The sequence below is a fragment of the Passer domesticus genome, chromosome 1 (genome assembly GCF_036417665.1).
Source record: "Passer domesticus isolate bPasDom1 chromosome 1, bPasDom1.hap1, whole genome shotgun sequence".
Classification (NCBI taxonomy): domain Eukaryota; kingdom Metazoa; phylum Chordata; class Aves; order Passeriformes; family Passeridae; genus Passer; species Passer domesticus.
This window is the reverse complement of record NC_087474.1, coordinates 45,321,168-45,343,559: the sequence shown is the minus strand read 5'-3', so window position 1 is coordinate 45,343,559 and position 22,392 is coordinate 45,321,168. Positions and strand designations below refer to the sequence as shown.

At 34.4% G+C, this 22,392-nt stretch overlaps 1 protein-coding gene and 1 long non-coding RNA gene across 10 annotated transcripts in view; both read right to left on the bottom strand.

Moving 5' to 3' along the window:
- The window catches only part of BBS9 (Bardet-Biedl syndrome 9), a 286,276-nt gene that overhangs the window by 218,373 nt on the left and 45,511 nt on the right, over nt 1-22,392 (bottom strand). For 8 of the 9 annotated variants that reach the window (XM_064417632.1, XM_064417658.1, XM_064417621.1 and 5 more), the window contains 6 exons: nt 13,948-14,129; nt 10,624-10,700; nt 8,437-8,490; nt 6,470-6,572; nt 5,411-5,515; nt 3,412-3,426 (listed from right to left, as the gene is read on the bottom strand). In XM_064417632.1, coding sequence (XP_064273702.1) covers nt 3,412-3,426; nt 5,411-5,515; nt 6,470-6,572; nt 8,437-8,490; nt 10,624-10,700; nt 13,948-14,129 — 536 coding nt within the window. The remainder of the gene's footprint in view (nt 1-3,411; nt 3,427-5,410; nt 5,516-6,469; nt 6,573-8,436; nt 8,491-10,623; nt 10,701-13,947; nt 14,130-22,392) is intronic. The other variant, XM_064417641.1, reaches the window with a different exon arrangement.
- LOC135299253 (uncharacterized) lies at nt 17,082-20,236 on the bottom strand. Its single transcript, XR_010361272.1, has 3 exons — nt 20,112-20,236; nt 19,935-20,012; nt 17,082-17,197 (listed from the first exon to the last, which is right to left on the bottom strand). It is a non-coding gene; the product is annotated as an uncharacterized LOC135299253 (long non-coding RNA).

The window sequence follows — 22,392 nt, the reverse complement described above, 5'->3', positions numbered from 1 at the left end:
TTTTCATTTCCACATTCTGAATACAGGATACTTCATACAATTGTCCTCCAAGAGGCATAACAAGATATTTAATGTGATTAAGGAATGCCTTAAAACCAAAACTATATCAAATTCTCATTTTTCTTAAAATTTTCCACCTAAAATATCTTTGAATTTGAATACTTCCATTTAATTTCTCAAGTGAACATTTTTATATGGATGGGAAAGCAAGAGTTATTAACAAAACTACTGCATATACTATACTTATACTAATTAACATGCAGTGAAGATTGGTTTTATTTAATGCTCTAGACTAACAATACTACTTCAACATAAACAACAGCTGCAATTACTCCCAATGCTTCAAACACAGAATTGAAGCATCAACACTTTTATCAGGAATATCACAAACTAAATGCTTTTTATTAGAATATTTCCTCTTTTTTTATATACTCTTAAATAACATCTATGCAACCTTCATATTATCTGTCAGAGGTCTGTGGCTTAGAAAAATAATATATCCAATTGAGGCTATTACCCAAATAAATTCTATATTTCAACTGATTACATCATAATAAAACAGATGGCTACTGCCCTGAATATTGGGATCTACCATCACAAGCAATTTCATCAGAATGGTGCATGCAGGAGAAAAGTGGAAGTTTTAACACTAACAGTTAGAAAACACATTTGAATGTGTCAAAAATTTTCTCAGATATAAATATTGTTTCAAATTGCTGGCATGTCAGAGATTGCCTGGTATATTCTATGCAAAAGGCAAAAGTGCTCATTGCTATGAAATATGGAGTACTTGCTCTGTTGAGATGATTGTGGGACTTTTAAGGACAACTTTTTGATTAAACACCTACAGGAAAACCTTGTTCAACAAAATAGATTTTTTGAGACAATAAAGTAAACTACTGTCAGAAAAGTCATGAAATTGATAGCTACACAGAGGTATATACAGAGAGTATAAAAATTGAGCTCAAACATTCAATAGCCATCTAAGAAACCCATTTTGCTAGTAATTTTGTTTTTTTGCTGTTCTTCAGATCTCTTCCAATGAAAAAATTACTTCTAAGACGCATCTCAGGGAAAAAATGCTACCATATGGTTCAGATTATTCCCTGTGCTTGTCAATTCACAAGCTGTTTTGGCTGGGTGATAATGCCTCCAAGTAACTATTCTGCAGCAACTTATAAATATAAAATCATAGAAAATTGAGCAGAAGACTCATTCAAGCTGAAGACAGGTCTTCAAAATTAGAGTATCTCCAGGTTCCAGGGAAAATTCCTAAAGGAATGCTTGAAAATAAACCCATGATCTGTCAGAATGATTCATTCAACTGTATCTTCATCATCTGATGGGAAAAGTAAAATTTTTCTTGATTACAACAAAAAACAAACATCTTAGTATTGAACTCAGATAAGGAGACTTATCAACAGGAAAAAATTAGTAGCAAAAGTAGGCAAAAGGATTTTGATATATACTTATATTTAAAACAAGATATTTTTCTTGTTTTTTTCAGACCAGCTTTTTTCTACATAGCCTGCTGTCAGTCTGTCTCATCATAAACATAACTTTTCAATATTTCAGACAACGGTCCAATCAAAACTAAATCAAATATCATCAAGCTTTTGGAAGAGACTGGGGAGATTTCTAGTAAATTAATACAAAACAACTACATATAAGGAAAACAAACCAAAATGCTGCAACAAAATTTATCACTACAGTGAAAACTTTCTGGGAAATGTTTCAGAGTATTTCAGAATTTTAAATGGCAGTAAAGAAACAAAGTAGTAGCTACGTGTGGGAATCACAGTTTCCTCAACACATTGATGTTCTGTCTAGCAACACATCTCACTTCATTTAGAGTTGTGATACTTGGCATGATACACAATTTTAGTACTATAATGAAGAAAAGGGAAATAAAAAATCAGATTCTCCTCTAATCTGAAAAAACAGATGATGTTTAATGTTATCTCATGAGGTACTAGTATTTAAAGACATACTATGCACTTACATAATAAAACAGACACATGCCCTGTAGATACTATTTCATTTCCAAATTCCTCACTAATTAATTTAGTTATATTTGAAACATAACATTAATGTGCATGATAAAAAGTATTAAAACTCAGATGTCCCGATTTAGGATGCTAAATATTCAGAGAATTAATATTTGCTCTGGTATTGATGACCCTGATTTTAGGTAGTGCCGTGTACCCCATAGTAACCCAAAAAAGATTTTGTCACAGATAATTCTACAAAGTTTAGCATGCTCTACAATATTCTCTTTGGGATAAGGGTTTCATCTTGCTTTGATATTTCTTAAAACAAAAATCCAATCTTCATTTTTAGAATAGTATTCTTTCAAACTATATACACTTGTTTTTATATAGTTTATTGATGATTAATTTTTTTAATTACTTTGTGTAGCAGAAACATGCCACAGGGTAACAGTTATTCTTGTCAAGAGCAATATCTTATTGAGGTATTTCAAGCATCTATTTCCTGTTCAACACTTCAAGGTCCATTAAAATATCCAGAAACCAGAAAAGGAGGGGAACCATAACAGTTACCTTCTTGCTTCTTTTTACTGCACATAGTAAGCTTGAAAGACTGTAAGTATTGAAAAATAAAACTCAAATATACACATATTTGTTTAGAAAAACTGCAAAACTGGAAACTCCCTTTCAGTTGATCTCTAAATCTACGACAATCAACTTTTTACCTTCCCAAAACATGAAAGAATGTGTATTTAATATATTTATTTTTAAAGTACATAAAGTATCTTCCAGAAGCACTGTATATTTTCAACACATCTAGAACTACACTGCAAAACCATCCTTCTCTCTTTTTAGTCTGCATATACATAAGCTAATTTTCCAGTCTTTTTTTGTCTCTTAATTGTACCTTTTCCAAGAACTGTATCTACCACAATCCCAGCTAACTTTTGTACTGCTGGTATTCTCAGACAAAAAGTGGCCTTGCAGCCTTGAATACAATGTTTCCAATAGGAATTGGAATGAAGACATGTTGTGACATCATTCTCAGAGCTACTCAGTCCAAACAGCATAAATGCTTAATTGCTGTTTCAATTGCACCAAAGATACAATTTAGCTGCCTAGCTGCTAAACCTGGGGAAAAAAAAGATATAAGAAAGTATAATTGTTTCCAATTTCCAATCTCAATCTACAATGAACTTAATACTTATGCAAAATTCCCGTGTTACAAATGAGAAAGTGCAATATGTTTCACCAAGAAATGTCCTTATGACCTCTGTTCTCTATATCCACAGCTTCATAGCATCAAACCAAAAATAGTAAGAACTTATAGAAACAATAGGCAAAATAACAGCTCCCTTTCAAATCTGTTTAATTCAGCATACGCTGCCACTCATAAAACTTTGCATTTTTTGCATTCACTCACCTTCAGGATTGAGCTCTGCCATATGAGTAGCAACAGGAAAAGAGGGGGAAAAAAACATAAGATATTACTCAAATTTTAAAAAATAAAAAGGAAATATAACAGGGGTTTAAGAACTTAAGCCACATTTGTTAAGTAGACAATACATAAAGACGTAATACTAGCCAAAAACCAAACATGAGATCACATTCATCAATAGAGCAACCCCATCCAAGTAACTGACTCATCAAGCTTCAGCTGTCTGAATCCCACAGAGATAGACTGAAGAGTGATTTGGCCACAGATATGGATAGCTTAAAAAAACTGAAGAGGAAACAGTCTCTGCTTAGATAAAAGAAAGTCACAAAAACACTTAAAAGTTTGTTTACTAGTGTATTACACTTAAGGATTTGACTGCCAAGCAACACTAGTATTTGTATGTAATTCCACAGAATTATCTAAAATTAATAATTTAAATAAATATCAAAAAATTAGCAGAGCCTAGCCCTAACCCTAGTTATGTTCCTTTATTTAGAAGTCTTCAAAATTCAACCACCAAAGATAAGTTTTTAAAATTTATTCTTCAGTTTCTATAATTCTGTTAGATGTCATGTCTGCTTGTTCTTTTTTTAAATAGAATACAAACTATCAAACACATTCAAGATGCAAGATTTTCTTACTTCCCTAATGAAAAGGGTTGCAAAATCCAATTCAATATCTAAAATACAAATTTAAGCTTTATTAGCATTACCTGAAAGAAATAATACATTTATTTTCCAGTCTTAGGAAGCAAAATTACAGAAACAAGACCAGCAAAACAAAAAGCAAGCTTTCAAAATCAGAGGATCCACGACACTCACTAGTGTGCTACCTATTCACTCATTCCAAAAACCTGTCTAAGGTCACATCAGTAATTTGGACAGTTAGGAATGCACAGCATCTTACAAGGAATATGCAGTCAGAATCAAAGAACAGAGGGACTGAAGTTGAACAAGCTGTTCATGCAGGTTCCCAATTAAAAGGGAGGGCTTCCTTTTCTTTACAAACACCATTTCATTATTTTTATAGAAATAAACATTTCAGTCACCACACAGCCAAGACTACCATCGTAAACACAATGTTTAAGTGTGAAGTGATACAAAGAAAATATTTACATAAAAGTGTCAATATAGGATAAGGTACTCAAGACCACTACCCTCTACAGAAGCCTTTAGTACACATGCACTTCTTTCATGCCCATCTACTCCATTTGTGCTGGCACAGCTCTGTCTTTGCACAGTGAACCAAATCAGCAAATCTGGCTGAGAAACAACTGGTGACTGTGTGACCACAACAGGGGAGGAGGTGCAGGAGCAAAGCCAAGCAGTAAGAAGTGAAGAACTGACAACTTAAACTGGTTTATGCAGCATTTAACATGGAAGCCCTGGCTAAATACAAGTTCTCAGTAGCCTGACACATTCACAAGGCTGTGTGTAGAACACAAAGCTAGTAAATCTTCAGTAATTGACAGCAGAATGAATTTACGTATTCTATCACTAGGACACTGTAGCATCATAAAATAATGAGTTAGCTTCTACTTCTTCTACTTCCACTCATTTGGAATGAGTATGTTCATCTGTTAAAAAGGAAGTGAGGAATAATCACTCGCAATGCTTATTCAGATCTCATTCTCTGTGGGGGAAGCATTATTGGTACATTTCTTGGCAGACCAGAAGGGTGAATAGTCATAAAGATGTAATCAACTCCTCACTCCAAGAGGTGGAGCAGAACAGAAACAAATTGATAGGACAAGGGTGAGAAAGCTGGCACAGCTGTTTCCCAAGCAATAAGCTTCTGATTTTACCTCTGTAAGACCAATTACACAAATTGATGCAACATAAAATATTAACTAAAACTGATGACTAGATAAACATCATTTCACTGCCTTTAGTATATTTCAAAATAACATTTATAAGAAATACATAGGGGAAAAGGCCTCAAAAAAAAAAAAAGGCACATCACTTTCAATTCTCCAGTGGCTTACCTGTTGGTATATTATATGAAACCATACAAGTTCCTTCTAGTTCTGGTGGAGAACAATTCTCCTTCAAAAAGACAGACAGGATCACAGTTTCAGATGAATCTGGTTCTAAAAATGACACAAAATTAAATCAAATAATAGGAGCATTCAAATGAAAGCAGCAAATTTTCTAGCACTTTGAGAATTATTCTACTAAATTACAATTGTTTCCCTATTAGTTCACCTTTATCAAATCACTGTACAAATCACTGTACTGCCTTTTTTTTAAATCCTTAATTTGTAAAAGGCAAACTAGGGCCTCCAAGTATCTTGAAGCATAACCTATAAAACAATTCAGCACACTGAACATGGCAAATATAAAAAGAAATTAGATTTACACTGTAATTATGGTATTTTACAAAGCCATTTGCTCCTATCACTTGTTAAGAAAATATAAGAACTGCCCCTTCAAACGAGAGTAGCAGTCAGTAAAGACCTGTTTCAACAGGGACTATTACTTCCCATTTCAGAGCAGAAATGGTCTGCAGTTCCAAGTGAAGCAGCAGGCACACTTGTCTGACCTTCAGCTCCATGTAGTCTTAAAGGCAATCCCACCTGCAGACTTACCAACAGAGCTGGAAAAAGCTAGGGTCCCCAAACTGCTGATGCTACATTGGGAACAGATGGTAGACTGTCCCTCAATTGACAAACTTGCTGCCCCTGTTTGTAGACCAAGACTGGCATCTCTACATAGACAGAAATGTCAGCAAAACAAAATAACCCAGCAGAAGTACTACAGAATAACTGGGGGGTTTTTCTCTCCATCATGAAACTGCCACCCTGTCTCTCTTCACCTGTCACACACCATACCACAACCAAGGAAACAGCTCCACTCTTTCCCACTTCATCTTCCTCCACCAAGCAGCGTTCAGAAGCTGTGGAGTGCAGGCAAGGCAAAATTGTAATTGCTTTAACCACCATATATCTGCAAAAATGCACTCACTGGAGGCTGGGCTATACCTTTTCAAACCTCAGAAAAAGTAAGAGAATAATACAACAGCTGATGGTACTGCCATCATTTACCTAAATCATTGAAGACAAACTGGTCACAGGTCACCGCTAATGGAGCTTGCACACACACGGCCAGGCTTGGCTTCTGTGCTGTCACTCTGCTCTGGATTGTTATCTAGATCAAGGGACATACATAAGTATTTAAAGGTAGCAACTAATTATTCTGTACAGCAGAAAAAAAAATCCATAACCAACAGAAAGATACGAAAATATGCAAAGAACAATTCAGCAACAACACTTAAGGACTTAAAATTTCAACTTCAAAACAAGTATTTTCATTTTACAATTCTTATTCACTCACAGCTAATAATGATACACAGTAACTTTCAAGATTACAAAAACCTGAGGGGATTTCTCACGTTCTTTGTAATTTTAAACCAACACAAACTAAAGTGAAAGTATTATTTGAGAGCTTAATACCCTGCAAGCATCAAGAGCATTCCTTCTAATGCAAACAAATATAAAACTTCACATATGTTAGGTGATTATAGTGAAAAAAACAAGAAGAATAAAATCAAAGATAACCAAAGAAATTACTTCCTTTAACTGCAAACAGTCATGCATAGTCTTCTGAATAACTTCAAGTTTTATTTGGGTTTTTTTTACCTCAAGCAAAATTAGAAAATCGATATATATAGGATACTCAGCACAACAACTCCAGATCATGAAAGCTCAGCTAAACACAGAGTGGTCCTTGCTTCTATTGTGCCCAGCTATTCCACTGCAAAACCTTTGGATATCAAAACAGTGTCCCTAACTCATATCTAAAATGAAAGTATAGTGGTGACTGAGCTCTGCGTGTGGTCTGCATAGATAGAGACCATAATTCTAATATTACCTATTTTGCATTGCTGGTCTACCAAGGAGCTCAGTACAGCCAGGTTAAATCAGTTTAGAATATAATTACTTATAAAATTACTCAAGGGTTAAGAAACTACTTTGACAACTCTAACTTAATTAACATCAACATTGATTTAGGTTTAACAATACACCAGTTATTGCAGAAAAAAGATTCTAAAAAAAATTGAATTCATGGTAACGCCTACATTTACTATTATTGTTTCACTAAAAGGTACAAGATACATAAACAAAAAAAGAGAATGGGGAATTAACTATGTCTTCTCATTAAAAAAGCTTATGAAATATATAAATACATAATTCATTTGAACTTCTTTGAGCAGACTTATCACTGACTTTATCAGAATAGTGGTTTTATCCTGTAACATTTTTAGCACTGAAAAATGCAGAGAAAGATGTTGGACCAAGAACAAGTAAACCACACTAGTCTGAGGGGATCTGGTTCAAACAGTTAAGTTACCCTCTGAATTTTGCACTCTAGACAGAAAGAGAACTTGCAAGGTCCTCAAAAATTAAAATCCATTAATATCATTACAAGATCATCCTAAAGTCAAAAATAAAAATCATGATCCTTTTTAGGCAGTACTGAGGAAAAACTACACTTGCACACACATACATGTGCACACAGAAACACACTTTCTTTATAATCAGTTACAGGCACCAGCTCCCATGAAGAACTGAAATTTTCAAATTATATTTTCCTACATTTTTTAATTGCTAAAGCTATCAAAGTCTTTTTACAAAAGAAAGTCTATTTTTGTTTATTGACAACCAAGAAAGCAGCTGAAGATTATAAACGTCCCATTTGAGTAACCAAACATTTATTGTCATTGGAAAAAATAGCCTCATGACTTCCAAAACTACTTCATTCTATCCACATAATGTTTCTGTGATGGTTTACTGATAAGCCTATCAAAATTAAAACTGTAATCCCTTTCTGACTGTAGGAGAGGGCTTGCTAGAATGACACTGTGTCATACTAAGGAGAAAAAAAAAATAACTACGTATTGTATTTCAAACTTCACTCATTTTCATGTTCTAAGTGAAATACACAGAAAGTACCAGGTTTGTTACAATTTACCACCATTTTCAAATGCTACTGTTTGAGTTAGGCACAGTACCTTTACTGTGACTGATGGCACTACCCCTGCTTTTACCTCACTGTCAATGGCTTGCTGTGAAGAAAAAGATGAAAACAGATGAAATTCAACGTTCCACATGAACAAGAAAACACAATAAAAGCAATATTACTTTCCTACCATCAACTTGGTAAACACAGAATTAACATTAAAGGACTTATCGTTCCTATGATAGATTAAAATACACAAAACACATTTCTGAGTTCCTTCTGAAAATGTGAAGTCTCTGTTTGAAATACCCTGCAAAAAGGACAGCAAAAGGTCATGAATGTAGTATATATAAGAAACTAATACACTCTGATGTATATATGAATATTGGAAGTTGTTTTGATTGGCACACTACTTTTCACTGTATATTTATTCAAATTCTGAAAATACCTTCCACTATTCAGTAGGAAAAGGTGACATCCAATCTGCCAATATATTATATACACAACATAGCAACTACTATAAAATCACCACACACTATTTTATAATCAGAAATATACCTGAAACTTCAAAAGAAAATTCCAGCAGGCACTTCAATTATTCTGTTAATTTCTCTCTCAATAGACAATTCCACCTACTTCAAAATTAATCTTGACCTTGTGGTCTATTTTAATTTTATGTTTATATTTTATTTTGAAACAGGTCAGACACTACAATTAAATAAAATGTTCCCATTTAAACTATTATAAAGAAACACTTCTTTCACTCCTGTTATAATACCAAATTACTGATTTGAACTTATACCTTCTTGTTATAAAACAATAAATTAAAAACAGTATAAGGGCCACTTCTGCAAACTTCATAACAAGTCAGGAAGCTGATAGGCTCTGTGGGTTCCAGAAACAGGACTTTCATTGACACATTGTGCACCTTTCTCAGCTAAAAAAGACAGATACTTTCATACAGGCTTGTCACACTCTCTGGTGACCAGTGGTTGATTCTGAAACAATAGCAGGGGTATAACGATATGGAACTTTATCATATTCAGCTTTCAGAAATTACCTGGATTTCCTGGATCAGAGGCCACACAGAGGAGATGGTATTAAATAACAGAATGGCCCTCCACTTTGCTTATCTACACAATTTTAATACTCTATATCCTCTTTGCTTTTATCACACACATTGCAATTTCAATCTTTTCACAAGTGCAGAAGTAGCATCGGAAATCCTGTAGCTCCCAAGGTAACTGCAGAAGCCCTAAAATTGTTCCTACACTTGCTTATTGATCCTTCCCCACAAAGTATCTTATCAGATTTTTCCTTCCTAGGTAGCTACTGAAAGAACCCACAGAAAAGTCGACCACACAGGAAACTAAGATATATGGGCAGATAAAGATTCAAGGCTGTGGTTTGATTGATAGACTAAGTTACTCACATATGAAACAGGCCAGTTGCATCTGCAAGGTTGAGCAAATGAGCACAGCAGCATTAGAGCACTCTGTGCACCTAACAATTCCAAGGGTTGTGAGCAGATTATTGCAGCTAGCCAAGACCATGTCACTTTTTTCCACAGACAGTGCTAGGACACTAGCACATATTATAAAGAGGTCCGTTTATCAAAGAATAATATCCTTATGTATTTTTTAAACAGTAAGTAGCTGTGGAAAATCAGTTTTGCAAAAACTAGTGGCCAGAAATGGATAATTAAAGACGTTATAGTGCAACAAGTATGTTGTATGCACAAATACATTATGTACAAGCTCTCCCAATTCCCACTTTGACTAACTTTTGTAAACTACATATGTATACAACATGAATAAACTAATTAGGCCGCAACAACAAAGAATATTGAATGACAGCTTGTTGGAGAAAGATTATTTCTTACAATGCAGCTTGAGTGGTTTGAGTAGTCTGTGTTTGAAAGATCCAAGGGTCACACTTTGGTTCCCCCAACATTTACCACTGCTCACCACTACAAAGTTATTTCAGACCCTAAGTACTTATTCACTTATGATTGTCCAGCCAAGAATCTAAAGGTCCCCAGACAGAATATAAAGAAATAATTTTAATAATTCTAGTTAAACCTTTAATAAAAGTGGATGCTAATTGATGGAAAACTGTGGGACATGAACCTCAGTCACACAAATGTAAATAGTAATTACTATGCATGATCAGTCATTATTTACTCATCTGAAATTAATGGTTTTTTTCAGAGTAATTTCCTTTTTATACAGGTACGTACAGATTCTTCATCCAAATCAGGTGAAACTTCTGCTGTGACAGTTACATCTCTCTGTTTTTCAGATTCAGGCAAAATATCTTAAAGAAAAAGAAAAAAGTAAAAGCAAATAAGTACTCATTTAAGAAATATTCAGCTACATTCCTAAAAACAATACTATTTCAACAGCATCAAGTCTCAAAGTTAGATCTCTACACCTACTAGTGTAAATAAAAAAATAGCAACATGTATGATTTTGGGAACTTCCAAAAAAGCTTCATAATTTCATTAGATTTCTACAGACAAGCTAAATCTGTATCTCATTCTGGCTTTCTAATTTCTGTATGGAAAAAGGATTTAGATGCATTCTATAACAAGATTTTACACCTAATATCCATGATCTTCAGAGACTGTAAGGTACTCTTAAACTTTTGTCTTCACATGCATATGCCAATACATGATGAATAACTACCTCCAAAACAACACCACACATCTCATGGCACTTTCATTTAAATAATTTGACAGCAAATATGTTAAAGAAAGAAAGATTCTGTGTCTAACACTCTAATCTTCAGCAAATTCCTCTGCTTTAGGAGGTATATCCCAGTTTTATGTATAGACCATTACATGTGGCTTGATTAAAATAAGACACCAGATGATTTCTAGGACTATCAACATACAAGGCAAAAGAATGCTACAAACTCACTGAAATCCATAATAGAAAACCTTATGCCAATTCACGCATTAAAAAAAAAAATTATACAAATTAAAGCCTTAAAAACCTTGAGGAATTACATAACCTCTTGAGAGTCCAGAAGTACAGCTCTAGGGTATTTGCATTTTTTCTGAAAAGCATTTCTATTTTTTAACTTACTAAATGTATTGGAAAATGAAAAATCTGAACAGGAAATATATAGTTCCTAAAGTAATGAGGAAAGAGTTGATGTAAAGGGGCAATTAACATATTAATTGAATAACTGACAGCATGAGCACATTCAGAAAGCTGCAAGAATTTTAATACACGCAGAGTCCTGAAAATGACCTAGAATTACTAGAGAGCACATTATCTCTTTCTAACAAGAGGGTCAAGGGAAAAGATTTTGATGAAGACAGAAAATAAGTATTCATTTTCTTGTGCTCAGAGAGAAATACCTCCTTTAACTACAAGAGAGAAAAGCAAAACCTAAACACACTTCTCCAATACCACCTAGAAAAGAAGTTTAGGCCCTGTTTCATATTGCTGCAATTGCAAAGAACTGGTCCTGCCAATTACACATAGCTCAGCACGGTCCATTCTTTTTCTATTCCTTATTAACTATTTCTCTTCTGGTTGCTTCTTCAAGCTAACGTTGAAACCTCTGTCATACAGTCATTTTTCTATTAGAAGTATAACAGATTACAATCAAAGTTTACATATAAGTATCAGCTTTTTGTTACTATTAAAATGAGCCAAAACACATTTAATCACTTATGTCATCCAGACTGATGCAAGTAACATTAGATTTAAGTTAGTATAATGGTTAAGATTTTAAAATATTTCATCAGTTTATATGGTAAATCCCTATTCTTCAAAATGTATAAAACAGCTTAACTTCAACAGTTTAATGGTCAGCACTGAACAGAAATACAAGACATTTATGGAAATAACTACCCTAAGGTTTTTTTTAATACAATGACCTAATTCTAAATACCTTCCACATTTGAAAGTCAAAATGAAACAAAGAAAAATTATTTCCTTATAAGGGGAGATATTTTCTAAACAACACAAGCTCTGAGTGCACAAGCATGAATTCAAAAGAAAAGAAAGTCAACAGGTCATTTTAAAGATTGTGCTTAGGAGTAACTTAACAGTAACCAAGGCTCACACTAAAGTTTTAAGAAAAAAAAAGCCAAAATAAAACAAAGCAAAAACATCCAAAATTGACAGGTATTCTTCACAAGTAAAATGTTTTGTTGTATAAAAATATTCTCGTACAAGTTTTACACTCAGTTAAAGAAAGTCAAACACAACATCATTAGGACATCTCTCCACAACAAAAAGACCATCCATAAAAACTCATCCGAAAACACCACCTTAGATCAGATTAGACAAATTAAGGATGAAATAAAGAAAAAAAGAATGGTGAAAAAAATTAAAAATATTCATAACAAATTTATCATTCATGACAGTTATTACAAAATTTAAAAGAATGGCTACAGTTCCTTTCTCTCTCCTTCGAGTTTCCAGACAACATGTTGAAACTAACAAGCTGATGTTGATTCACTTCAAATTTGTTGATTTGTCCTTTCTGCCATGCTTTTCTTTCCTTTGGTTTCCTTTGGTTATGACAGACAGACAAAATTGTCAAATACCCAGAAGGATGGACTGTGGTAAAAATCAGTGGAATTTATCCACATCTGTATGCTTAAATAACACATTTCTGGATTCAGAAAATTAATATCTTGACATAAGTCTACCATGATAATGGCTGAAGTTACATGTATTACAAAACAAAGAAATCTTTTTGTTGCAGAATCAAACTCATGCCTGCAGATAAATAATTGTTATTTTCTAGGAATTTCAGCTGTGAGGTTTTTCTTTTTTTTTTACCTAGAAAAAAGGTGACTATTTCTTTAATGCATTTTAAGAACATGTTATCTATCATGAAGGAAAAAAAATTTAATTTGTTCTTTCTATTTGTTGAAGATTTATCCATAGCTTCCTGTAAAATCACATGCTTCCAATTCCCTGCACAAACCAGGCTGTTTAAAAACACAGTCATGAAGACATAAACTTTGAGGCATCTATGTAGAAATTATGTGCTCTTACTTGAATAAAATCAATGCAAGTTATTAGCAATGTATATAAATTTCCAGAATTTATCATCATTAGATATGCCATTCTGTTCTACAAATATGCTTTTGAATAGCCAAACAGAAAAGCTGCTTTTAAAAAGTCGTTCTTTGTTAATTTCATAACTTTAAAAGTAATTTGTATTAATAAACAGAATTTGGCAATACTTTTATTCTCTCTGAAACCTAACTACATCAGACTGTTGAAATTCTTCAAGTTTTCTTGCCTTTGGGTAGTCCATGCACCATCAGTCTTTATTCTGAACCCTTGCACTATGAGAATTATCTGCAACCTGATGTAAATAACTTTAACCTTACAACAGCATTATGAAAATACAAAGAAAAAACCCTTTATCCAAGGGCTTTATCATTTAGGTTTGTTTTTTTTCTTAAATGCTAAATTTTCTATAGAAATGTGACTATGGGTAAAGTCTGAAACTAAAATATTTTAAAGTGCTCAAAGGAAAGTCAGGTGGATAAAGGTATGTAAAAATATAGAAAAAGAAAGAAGTATACCTTGTGTTTTTGAGGCCTCCCTGATGATTTTCTGAAGCTCTTTCATTTCAGCATTCATTTCTTCATAGTTTATTTCCCTAGAATCAACCTTAGGAGCCTGGAAGAGTGAAGGATCAGTTCCAAGGTATGAACACTGAAGATGCCCATCATCACTCAGAGTAACTATAACACCCTTCAAGTCTCTGCACAAAAAAATAAAGCTTACTAAGAAATTGGGAAGAATCACAGAAGCAATAACATTAATAATAATATTTATTCCTTAATTAAGACATCTTAATTAATATTACTCCCACTTAGTGCAATCATACTTAAGAATGGATTTGTCTTAGATGACTAAAGTGCCCTCAGAATCTGTGAATCTGTACAATCAGGAGAGGTAATGGAAAGGATCAGAACAAACAAGCTGAATACACTGGACAGTTGTAACCTCTTTATTCATCTAAGTCTTTTGAAGTTGTAATATTTAGATTACTATGCAGAAAAAGGAATCTGGGGGAGGGGAAGGGGAAGGGAAAAGAGGGGTTAGAAGAAATCATGAACAGATGGAAGATGCTCACAAAGAAGACAGCTTTAGGGCTTTGATGGTATTAATAGCTCCCCTAACCAATTCTTTGGCTGCTATTGCAGCTACTGTGCTGGCTTCAAACCTGGGCTGGCTCTTCCCTGCAGTATCCATCTGAAAGGAAACCACACAGATCCAGAGCATTCCCCTTACACTCCACTGAATCAATACAAATGAGTGTTTTATTAGCTACGCTATAGTCTCTTTTCTCTCAAGGGAAAAGTACCTCATTGCTTCTACAAAAATCTCACTGATTTTGCTTATCTGATCTGTACAATGCAAACGCAATATCCAGGAAAGTATTTAACAACCTATGAGACAATAGGGACTACTGCCAGCATTTTGCTTAATTTGAAGCTTACTCCTAACAGAAGCAAAACTGAACAGTAAGAACCAGGATAGAAATTAACAGCAAATGCTAGGAGCATAAACTTTCACTTTATTTTTTTAAATGCCTAATTTTAATTACATTAAAATCCTGTATTCACTTTCACAATCATGACGTTACACATTCATGCCAGTAATTTGCTCTTACTCAACCTTACAATACCCTATAGTAGATACTGCCTTTGCATTAAACATAATTGCCATAAAAAGCAAAGATAGATCAAATCTAATTCTTACATATAAAAAGTCTTTGGACAAGAAGGCCTAATTCACTATGACACTAATTAAACCATTGTAAAATACTGAATTTATGTAAGCGTTCAAGATATAATTCATACAGAATTAACAAAAACTCTTTTAGCTTACATATACTGATATCTTTCAAAGGCTTCCTCTAGTACAACGAAAAGGCAGGCAGCTATGTAGAAGAAATAGAATTCTCTCTGGTTTCCTACATGGTCTTGTAGCATGGCTCCAGAACACACAGATAGAAAACCTCAATCCAAAATTTTCTATGGTAATCGTAATTACAAAAGCCAACAGATGTCACAGATTAATTTTGATCACTGATGGCCCACTTGTGCTGTTCAAAATGTCTTTTTATAGCACACTAAGGCCACAATCCCAGTGGTGGTTCTACAGCTGCAATCAAACAGTCTGGAAAACCTACACTGTAACTGAGATAATCTAAACTCTGTATAGTTAGAACTGCACACAGGAATGAAGACCCTACTGGGCACTATACAAGTAAGTAATTGCTGTAGGTAAGTTCAAGCTTTCTCTTTCTACAGAAAGCAATTTTTACTCAGTGAAAGAAATCAATCTCTTTGTTGAATTATGAATGTAAAACTTCTTGTGAGGGTTTTTTAGACGACAGGTACCTCCAGTCAGCCCTTTGCAGTTCCTGAGGCCGGAACATGCAAATGTGAACTGCTTTCTGGAACAGAACATACATAAAAGGGCTCAAACACAATGTACCCCTTATCTACCATATAAGCTCATCTTAAACAGAAACAGTCTTCTTTTTTTTGGGACTACTGCTTACTACTAGAGAAAAACTTCCATCTACCACATGCAAAAAAGTTTTTTCAGCACGCCCTACCAAAAGGTAACAGGAAGCTGTCTTTGTGAGCATCATAAGGCTGGAGATGCCAAGACTCATCCAACAAATACTTGAAGAAAAGTAAGTGGAAGATTCAATACTAATTTTCAACTTACATATCCAGTACCTGTGCTAGCAGCCATCCTGTGAATGTCATGACCTTTTTGCAACCAGTGAGCTTGGGGCTTGTATCCTAAAGGGACTTTCTAACAAACTGTAAACTATCACCAGGAACTGGAACTAAGCATGAGTCCTGGTTTCTCTCTCTCTACTTGAATATTTGTTGTTGATTTGTTGTTGGTTTCTTTGCTTAGGATTGGGTCTGTTGTTTTAACTACATGCAGAACAGCCCATCCTAATTTTCTTATGTCCAAAAAGCTTTGTACAACACAAACCTGTGCTTACAGAATTCTGGATGGCACATGAAACAAATACATTGGCACAAACCTGAGTTCTCTAATATGAGAAATGCTAGGAGACAGACTATTATGAATACTTGCACCACAACACAATCTTAGTAAGCATGCAAATAACATCCAATGTACAGGATTTTTTCAACACCTGCCAAATGTTTGCAAGCAGCTTTGCCATATTGGTCAGGGGTGCAGCAAAGTTTTTAAAACTGGGGCATTGTTGAGGCAGTGCATGCTACCAAATGCACTGTCCCACTCTTTGCTATCAAATTATAGCAAATAATGACTTTTTTTTTTTTTTAAGGAGTGAGGGGGCACAGAAAGAGAAACAGCATCAGGAGCTTTTGCTACAGCTGGATAACTTCTGAAAACAAGACAATTTCTAGAATTGCAGCAACAGCTTTGGACAATCTTAAAATTTTTTCCCGAAAGCATACATCTGTTAATCTAATAAGGAAAGATCCATGAGGAATCTGAATGTAAATCAAAAGGGCACGAAGAAATACTGCTAAAAAGTTAGCAATAAATATTTGATGATATACTACTAAGGTATAATACATTCAAAAGTGGTTTGTAAATACAACCATTCCTATACACAATTAAGCTGGCAGTTATCTGCAGCTAATCTGTATAGCAAATGAGATCTATTTAAATTAATGAGGTGATTTACCTATGTAAATTATGCTTGGCTTCTGAGTCAGCATTACAGAATGCACATTCAGAAACTCCACCTTAAAATGAACTCATTTCAACCAGCTTTTCTGATAGTCATGACAACCTTGAAGTCTACAATATCTCAGAGACAAAAGCTTTAGTTTAAGAAAGCAGCATTACAAATTATAGTTTTCCTTTGCATCAGTCAGTGTTCTCCTGAGTCCCAAGAAGATTGTTCAACACGAAACATACCTAAGTATAAAAAAGCCTTTCTCAGTAATCTTTCCTTGTTAAAAGTGATTCATGAATCTGCACACCAATAGAAACAATAAGAAAAATATGGGTAAGCAGTTCCAATATATGTATTTTTATAATACATTTATTTCTCTGTTGGAATGTTTGTCAGCCAGTCAAAATTGCATTATTTTCTCAATCTTTTTTTAACAGTGGTTAAGACAGCAGGGGGAAGGGAAGCATATTTAACAGTTTTATAGAACTTTCCCCACAGCTACTGCTCTCACACAATATCCTTGCAAATACCATTACTTCATTTGGCACATTTTGCATATAATCTGGAATTTCAAGTACTTGTTAAATTTCTTTTATTGTAAGCTATGCTTTTTTTACTATGTATCACACAATAGTCAGAGTAATAGTAAATCTAAGGGGACATTTTAATAGTGAGGAACTCAAAGTATAAAACAAATTATTCTGATATCTAAAATAACTTTACAGTACAAAGCAGCTCCTACATACATACGGAAATAATTTGAAAAACCATCTTTTATTGGATTCTGGGTAATAATAATGGCATATGCTTTTTGCAGGTCTTCTCTTGCTAAACAAATTGCTCATAACATAGTTCTTGAAGAAATCAAAATGCTTTGCATGTTTCCAGTTATATAATAGCAAACCGATCACTCAAACAATTGATTTAGAGGTTGGATCAGTAGTTCTGTTTTACTTGAACAACACATGCTAAGATTTGGACAAGTCTTAGGACAAGGTCTGGTTATTGACACCATTTGCAGCTTTAATTATTTATAATAGTTCATAAAATTTCTACTTCAATTTCAGAAGTGGACTTAATTGGTATTACTCAAACCAACCATTTTAGAAAACAAGATTCTCTGCAATACTACTTTCTGTTCCTTATTGACTATGTAATATTTAAAAACTACTAAACTAGGAAACTAATTCTTGGAATTGTGCTCAAGCGTCTTGAGTCCATTTCTCTCCACATTTTATCACCCTTTGAGGTAATTATAGGCAAGAGCATACCCCCATAGCACTTTTTCAGTGCTTTTGAAAACCTAAATTATTCTAAGTTCGCTACCATTTCAGTGTCATTTTAAGGTGTAACTACATGAAGTATTTGATAAAACAGTGAAGGAAGATCAGACCAGGAGTAACAAACTATAAGAATTTTCTAACATGAACTAATGGGAATAAAAGTAAAAAGCCCATCTAACTCTTATTAAATGCACACTCCAAAATCTCAAGTATCCCCACCGCTGAATATTCAAAGTACATCCAGTGTGACTCAATGCAAGCCACTACTGATACCTAACTGTCCTTGCACATCTGTAGAGCACCCTCAGCCTTCTTTAAAATGCTTTCCTCAGTAAAAAAATCTTGGTTCAACTTACATTAGAGGTAATATTCATATATGTAAGCCTTCCCCATTCTACTATTACACATGGAAACAGACGATCTAATTGCTCCCAAAAATTAAAATTCTTTTTAAACTATTTATATATTTAACATGCTTTGCATGCTCTGCAGAGGACACACAAACAAATAATGTAAATATAGTGCTCAAATATAATTATTTAACAATATGTAATTATATTAAATAGCATAAAGTGGCTGCTCTACAGAAAAGACTTATTCATCTTTCCCATTTGTATGATACCTTAGAATGGCTGAACTTAACAGAATACCAGATACTAATCTAGTTTAAAAAATTATGAAATACATGGAAGAAGAAGAAGAGGGAGATGAAGCATTATTTCATCTTGATAACCAATGAAAAAGCAGGTAAAAAAATAGAAGTTATGATTGTGCGAATCTATAAAATTAGATGGTTTTGGGAAAACTGCAAAAAGCAAGCCTCACAGACAGCAGAACTGTGATTAGAGCTAAGCAGTAGCCATAAGATTGATCAGCAGAAAAATTATGCAAGTAGAAAAGCAAGGACAAATAGAACAATGGTCTGTGTATTAATGCTTGTCTACAATAACTCCCTAAGCTACAGAAAAGTATATCTAGTGAGATATTAGGAAGTTCTGAGCATAATAATAGAGATCTGTGCATTGTGTTTTACAGCTTACAAATAGGTATTACATTTGAAATAAGCAAGCATTGTTTTAACCAAAGGTACATGTGCTTATAGTGATTGGATGGAACTATAGTCAAGATGCTTTTGCTTTGTGTAATTAGTCAAAAAATGTATAAAGTAAGTTCCAACATTAAATTCTTGGTCTGCTGCCTGAGATGTGAGCTGATGGCATCTTCCCATTGTCATAACCACGTAATGAGACCACTGCTGGAAAATAAAACAACTCAAAGCACATTCCTCAGCAGTCTCATCCCGTTTGTAATTTGTACATAGCCCCCAGCCGGTGATAATGACTAGAACAACAGGTTAACATTTATCCCCCCTTGTAAACACTGAAATGCAGAGAGCCAGAACTGAGTAAAACCTGAACGTGGCCATTTTAAATGGCTGAAGAATTCTCCACCTTTCAGGTCCTATATGGATACTTTTGCTCCCTGCTTGTGAGTGAAGACATCTCCACAAGCAACTTTACATGGCAGCACTACAGAGCAAAACAACAAAGTAGCCAGCACCAGAACAAACTCTCACCAGGCTTTAGCTTTTGTAGTTCTCCTTGTGTAGTTTTCTTTTGAAAAAGACTCTTTGCCTAAAATGCCGCCCAGCAACCTAATAAAAAGGAGTATTTTCCATCAAACAAAACAAAAGAAGAAAAAAAAGAGAAAAAAATAAAAAATAAGAAAAGAAAAGGAAATTGACTGTTTTTACTTTTACTGCCAAGTTAAAACCAAGGAGTACTCCCAGGAGTTTGGGTCGGGGGTCCTTTCTGCCAGAGCACTACTGCCACCTGCGGGGCAGCGGAGCTTTCATGCAGGTGAGACCTGAGAGCTACCGTCACATTATCTGAAGCAGGTGGGGTTTTTTTTTTACCAGGGTCAGTATAACAGCTTAACAGGTATTTCCTTGGCACAAGGCAATCTGACCAGGCTATTATTCAACAGTTAATGCCCTGGGACAGACATCCCTGCGTGAGACAACCTTCTGGTCCCTCCAGGCAGGGAATACGCACACCACACACGAACTAATACAGGCAGGCTAGGCATGAAATTTAAGCTCATGCTACAAGCTGCATACAAAATACAGAATTTTATCTGAAGGATTACTAACTTTGTTTCTTGTTGTTTTAAATATGAAATCAAAACTATTTCAGAAGTAACAAAAGTTTTATTTTAAAATTACAGCAGATATCTATCCAAAATGCAGTTTTAAAGTAAAATTGGTATTTGTCACCAAGAAGAATAAAAACATAATATTCAGAGTGATGAGACAGGCCTCTAGAAATATATGTTCTTGCTTTAAGCAAACAAATATAAAGAGCACTGAAGCATAACGTAATCGAGGAAAAATTCATCATTTACACATTGCATTTCTCAGTGTCACAGTTCCATATCTAAGACTATTAGCGGCATTAGCAGAATTGAAAATGAGCATGAGGACTGACAAGCCAGTTGGATTACTTTAGTAAGAGTGCAGCCTGTATGTCAGAGCTCTAAATAACAAGAAACAAGAGAAATTGCATCGTGATTTCTGTGACAGTATCAGCACCAGCAACAAGAAAAAAATTAGGAACAGCTGTGACACATTTAAAACATCTCCATGCTTCATTCTCTCTTAGAATGTATTTCTGCATTTTCATTTTCTTCATGTGAAACCTACAATCTGTTTCAAACCCAAGCTCCCTCACAGGCAGACAGGTATATAACAGTTTTCAAAGGCTCTACTAAAAGCTATGGCATTGTGAATTTATGATATGGAGAGCCTAAAAATTTATCCTTCCTCTAAGCCTTCTCTCCCTTCAAGGTAGTGGTTAGAGTCCATATCGCTACAGGCAAGCTGGAGAGGCCCCTGGGATCTCTGCTTCCAGAATAAAAGATGCAAGGAGATTCACTGATAAAATCTACACTCTACTTAAGTTTATCATTTTAGATAAAGTATATTCCTAATGGCTGGCTTCCTATAAGATAATACTGGGAGGTACACAAGGAAAATTACACCATGCACAGATTATAAAGAGGTGGATAAGAATAACCATAATGTGTCTTTAAAACTGATTTATTCTGAAAGCCTGAAGAATTACATAACTTTTAAAATAATCAACGCAAATTAGTTTACATCTCTTTCTCTTCACAGTTGCCTGCAAGTTTCAAAATTCACCAGCATTTCAGTAAGGAAGAAGTGTGTACACTTTCTACTATTCGTTTTAACAACATTTACAATTGTATCCTCACCTTGTTTGGTAAGGAACAAAACTGTTTTTTCAAAGCATCTCTAGCACTTTGCACTGCTTACTGCCCCTCAGTTCCACAGCTTGACATAAATGACCCTTGTGCTCCTCCTTGTACAAAAAAAGTCTTTCAGGTTACTAGCATAATAATCAAGACATTCAAAATCAACAGACTGAAACTTCACATAAAACTGTTTTTCAAACAAGACATCCAGCACTTTCATGGGCAGAGTGTCAGAATACATCCATAAATTCCAACCCACTGCTCAATAACCAGCTCCAAGACTGAGAGTTCAGAATCTGATACAAGTTATAGTCCACACTGTCACAACAACTAGCACACACAAATAGTGAGCTGGCCAAAAAAAAAAACCAATGAAAAACATGATATTTGTTTAAATGCAAGGATCTTATTTAAAATACTAGAGGGGAGTTACTTGCCTTCTTGCTTTTGAGAATTTCCACTTTTAAGGTTTTCTCTAGAACCATGAAGGTAGGAATATTTTTAGTGTTACTCTAAAGTTGAAGCACTTACAAAATCACATGAGTGTAAAAAGTAAGTTTTTTGAAAAAACAAATAAGTGACATGCAATAAAATTAGGAGAACTGGCAATATGGGCATGTGCTTAGTATCATAGAATAAACACAATTTGAAGCTGGCTTGCTAGAAAAACCAGTCCTGAATTACAGTATATGCTGGACATAGTATGTGGCACATCTGTGTCCTTTTCAGCATCAGAATCCCACTAAAGTAAAAGAAATACA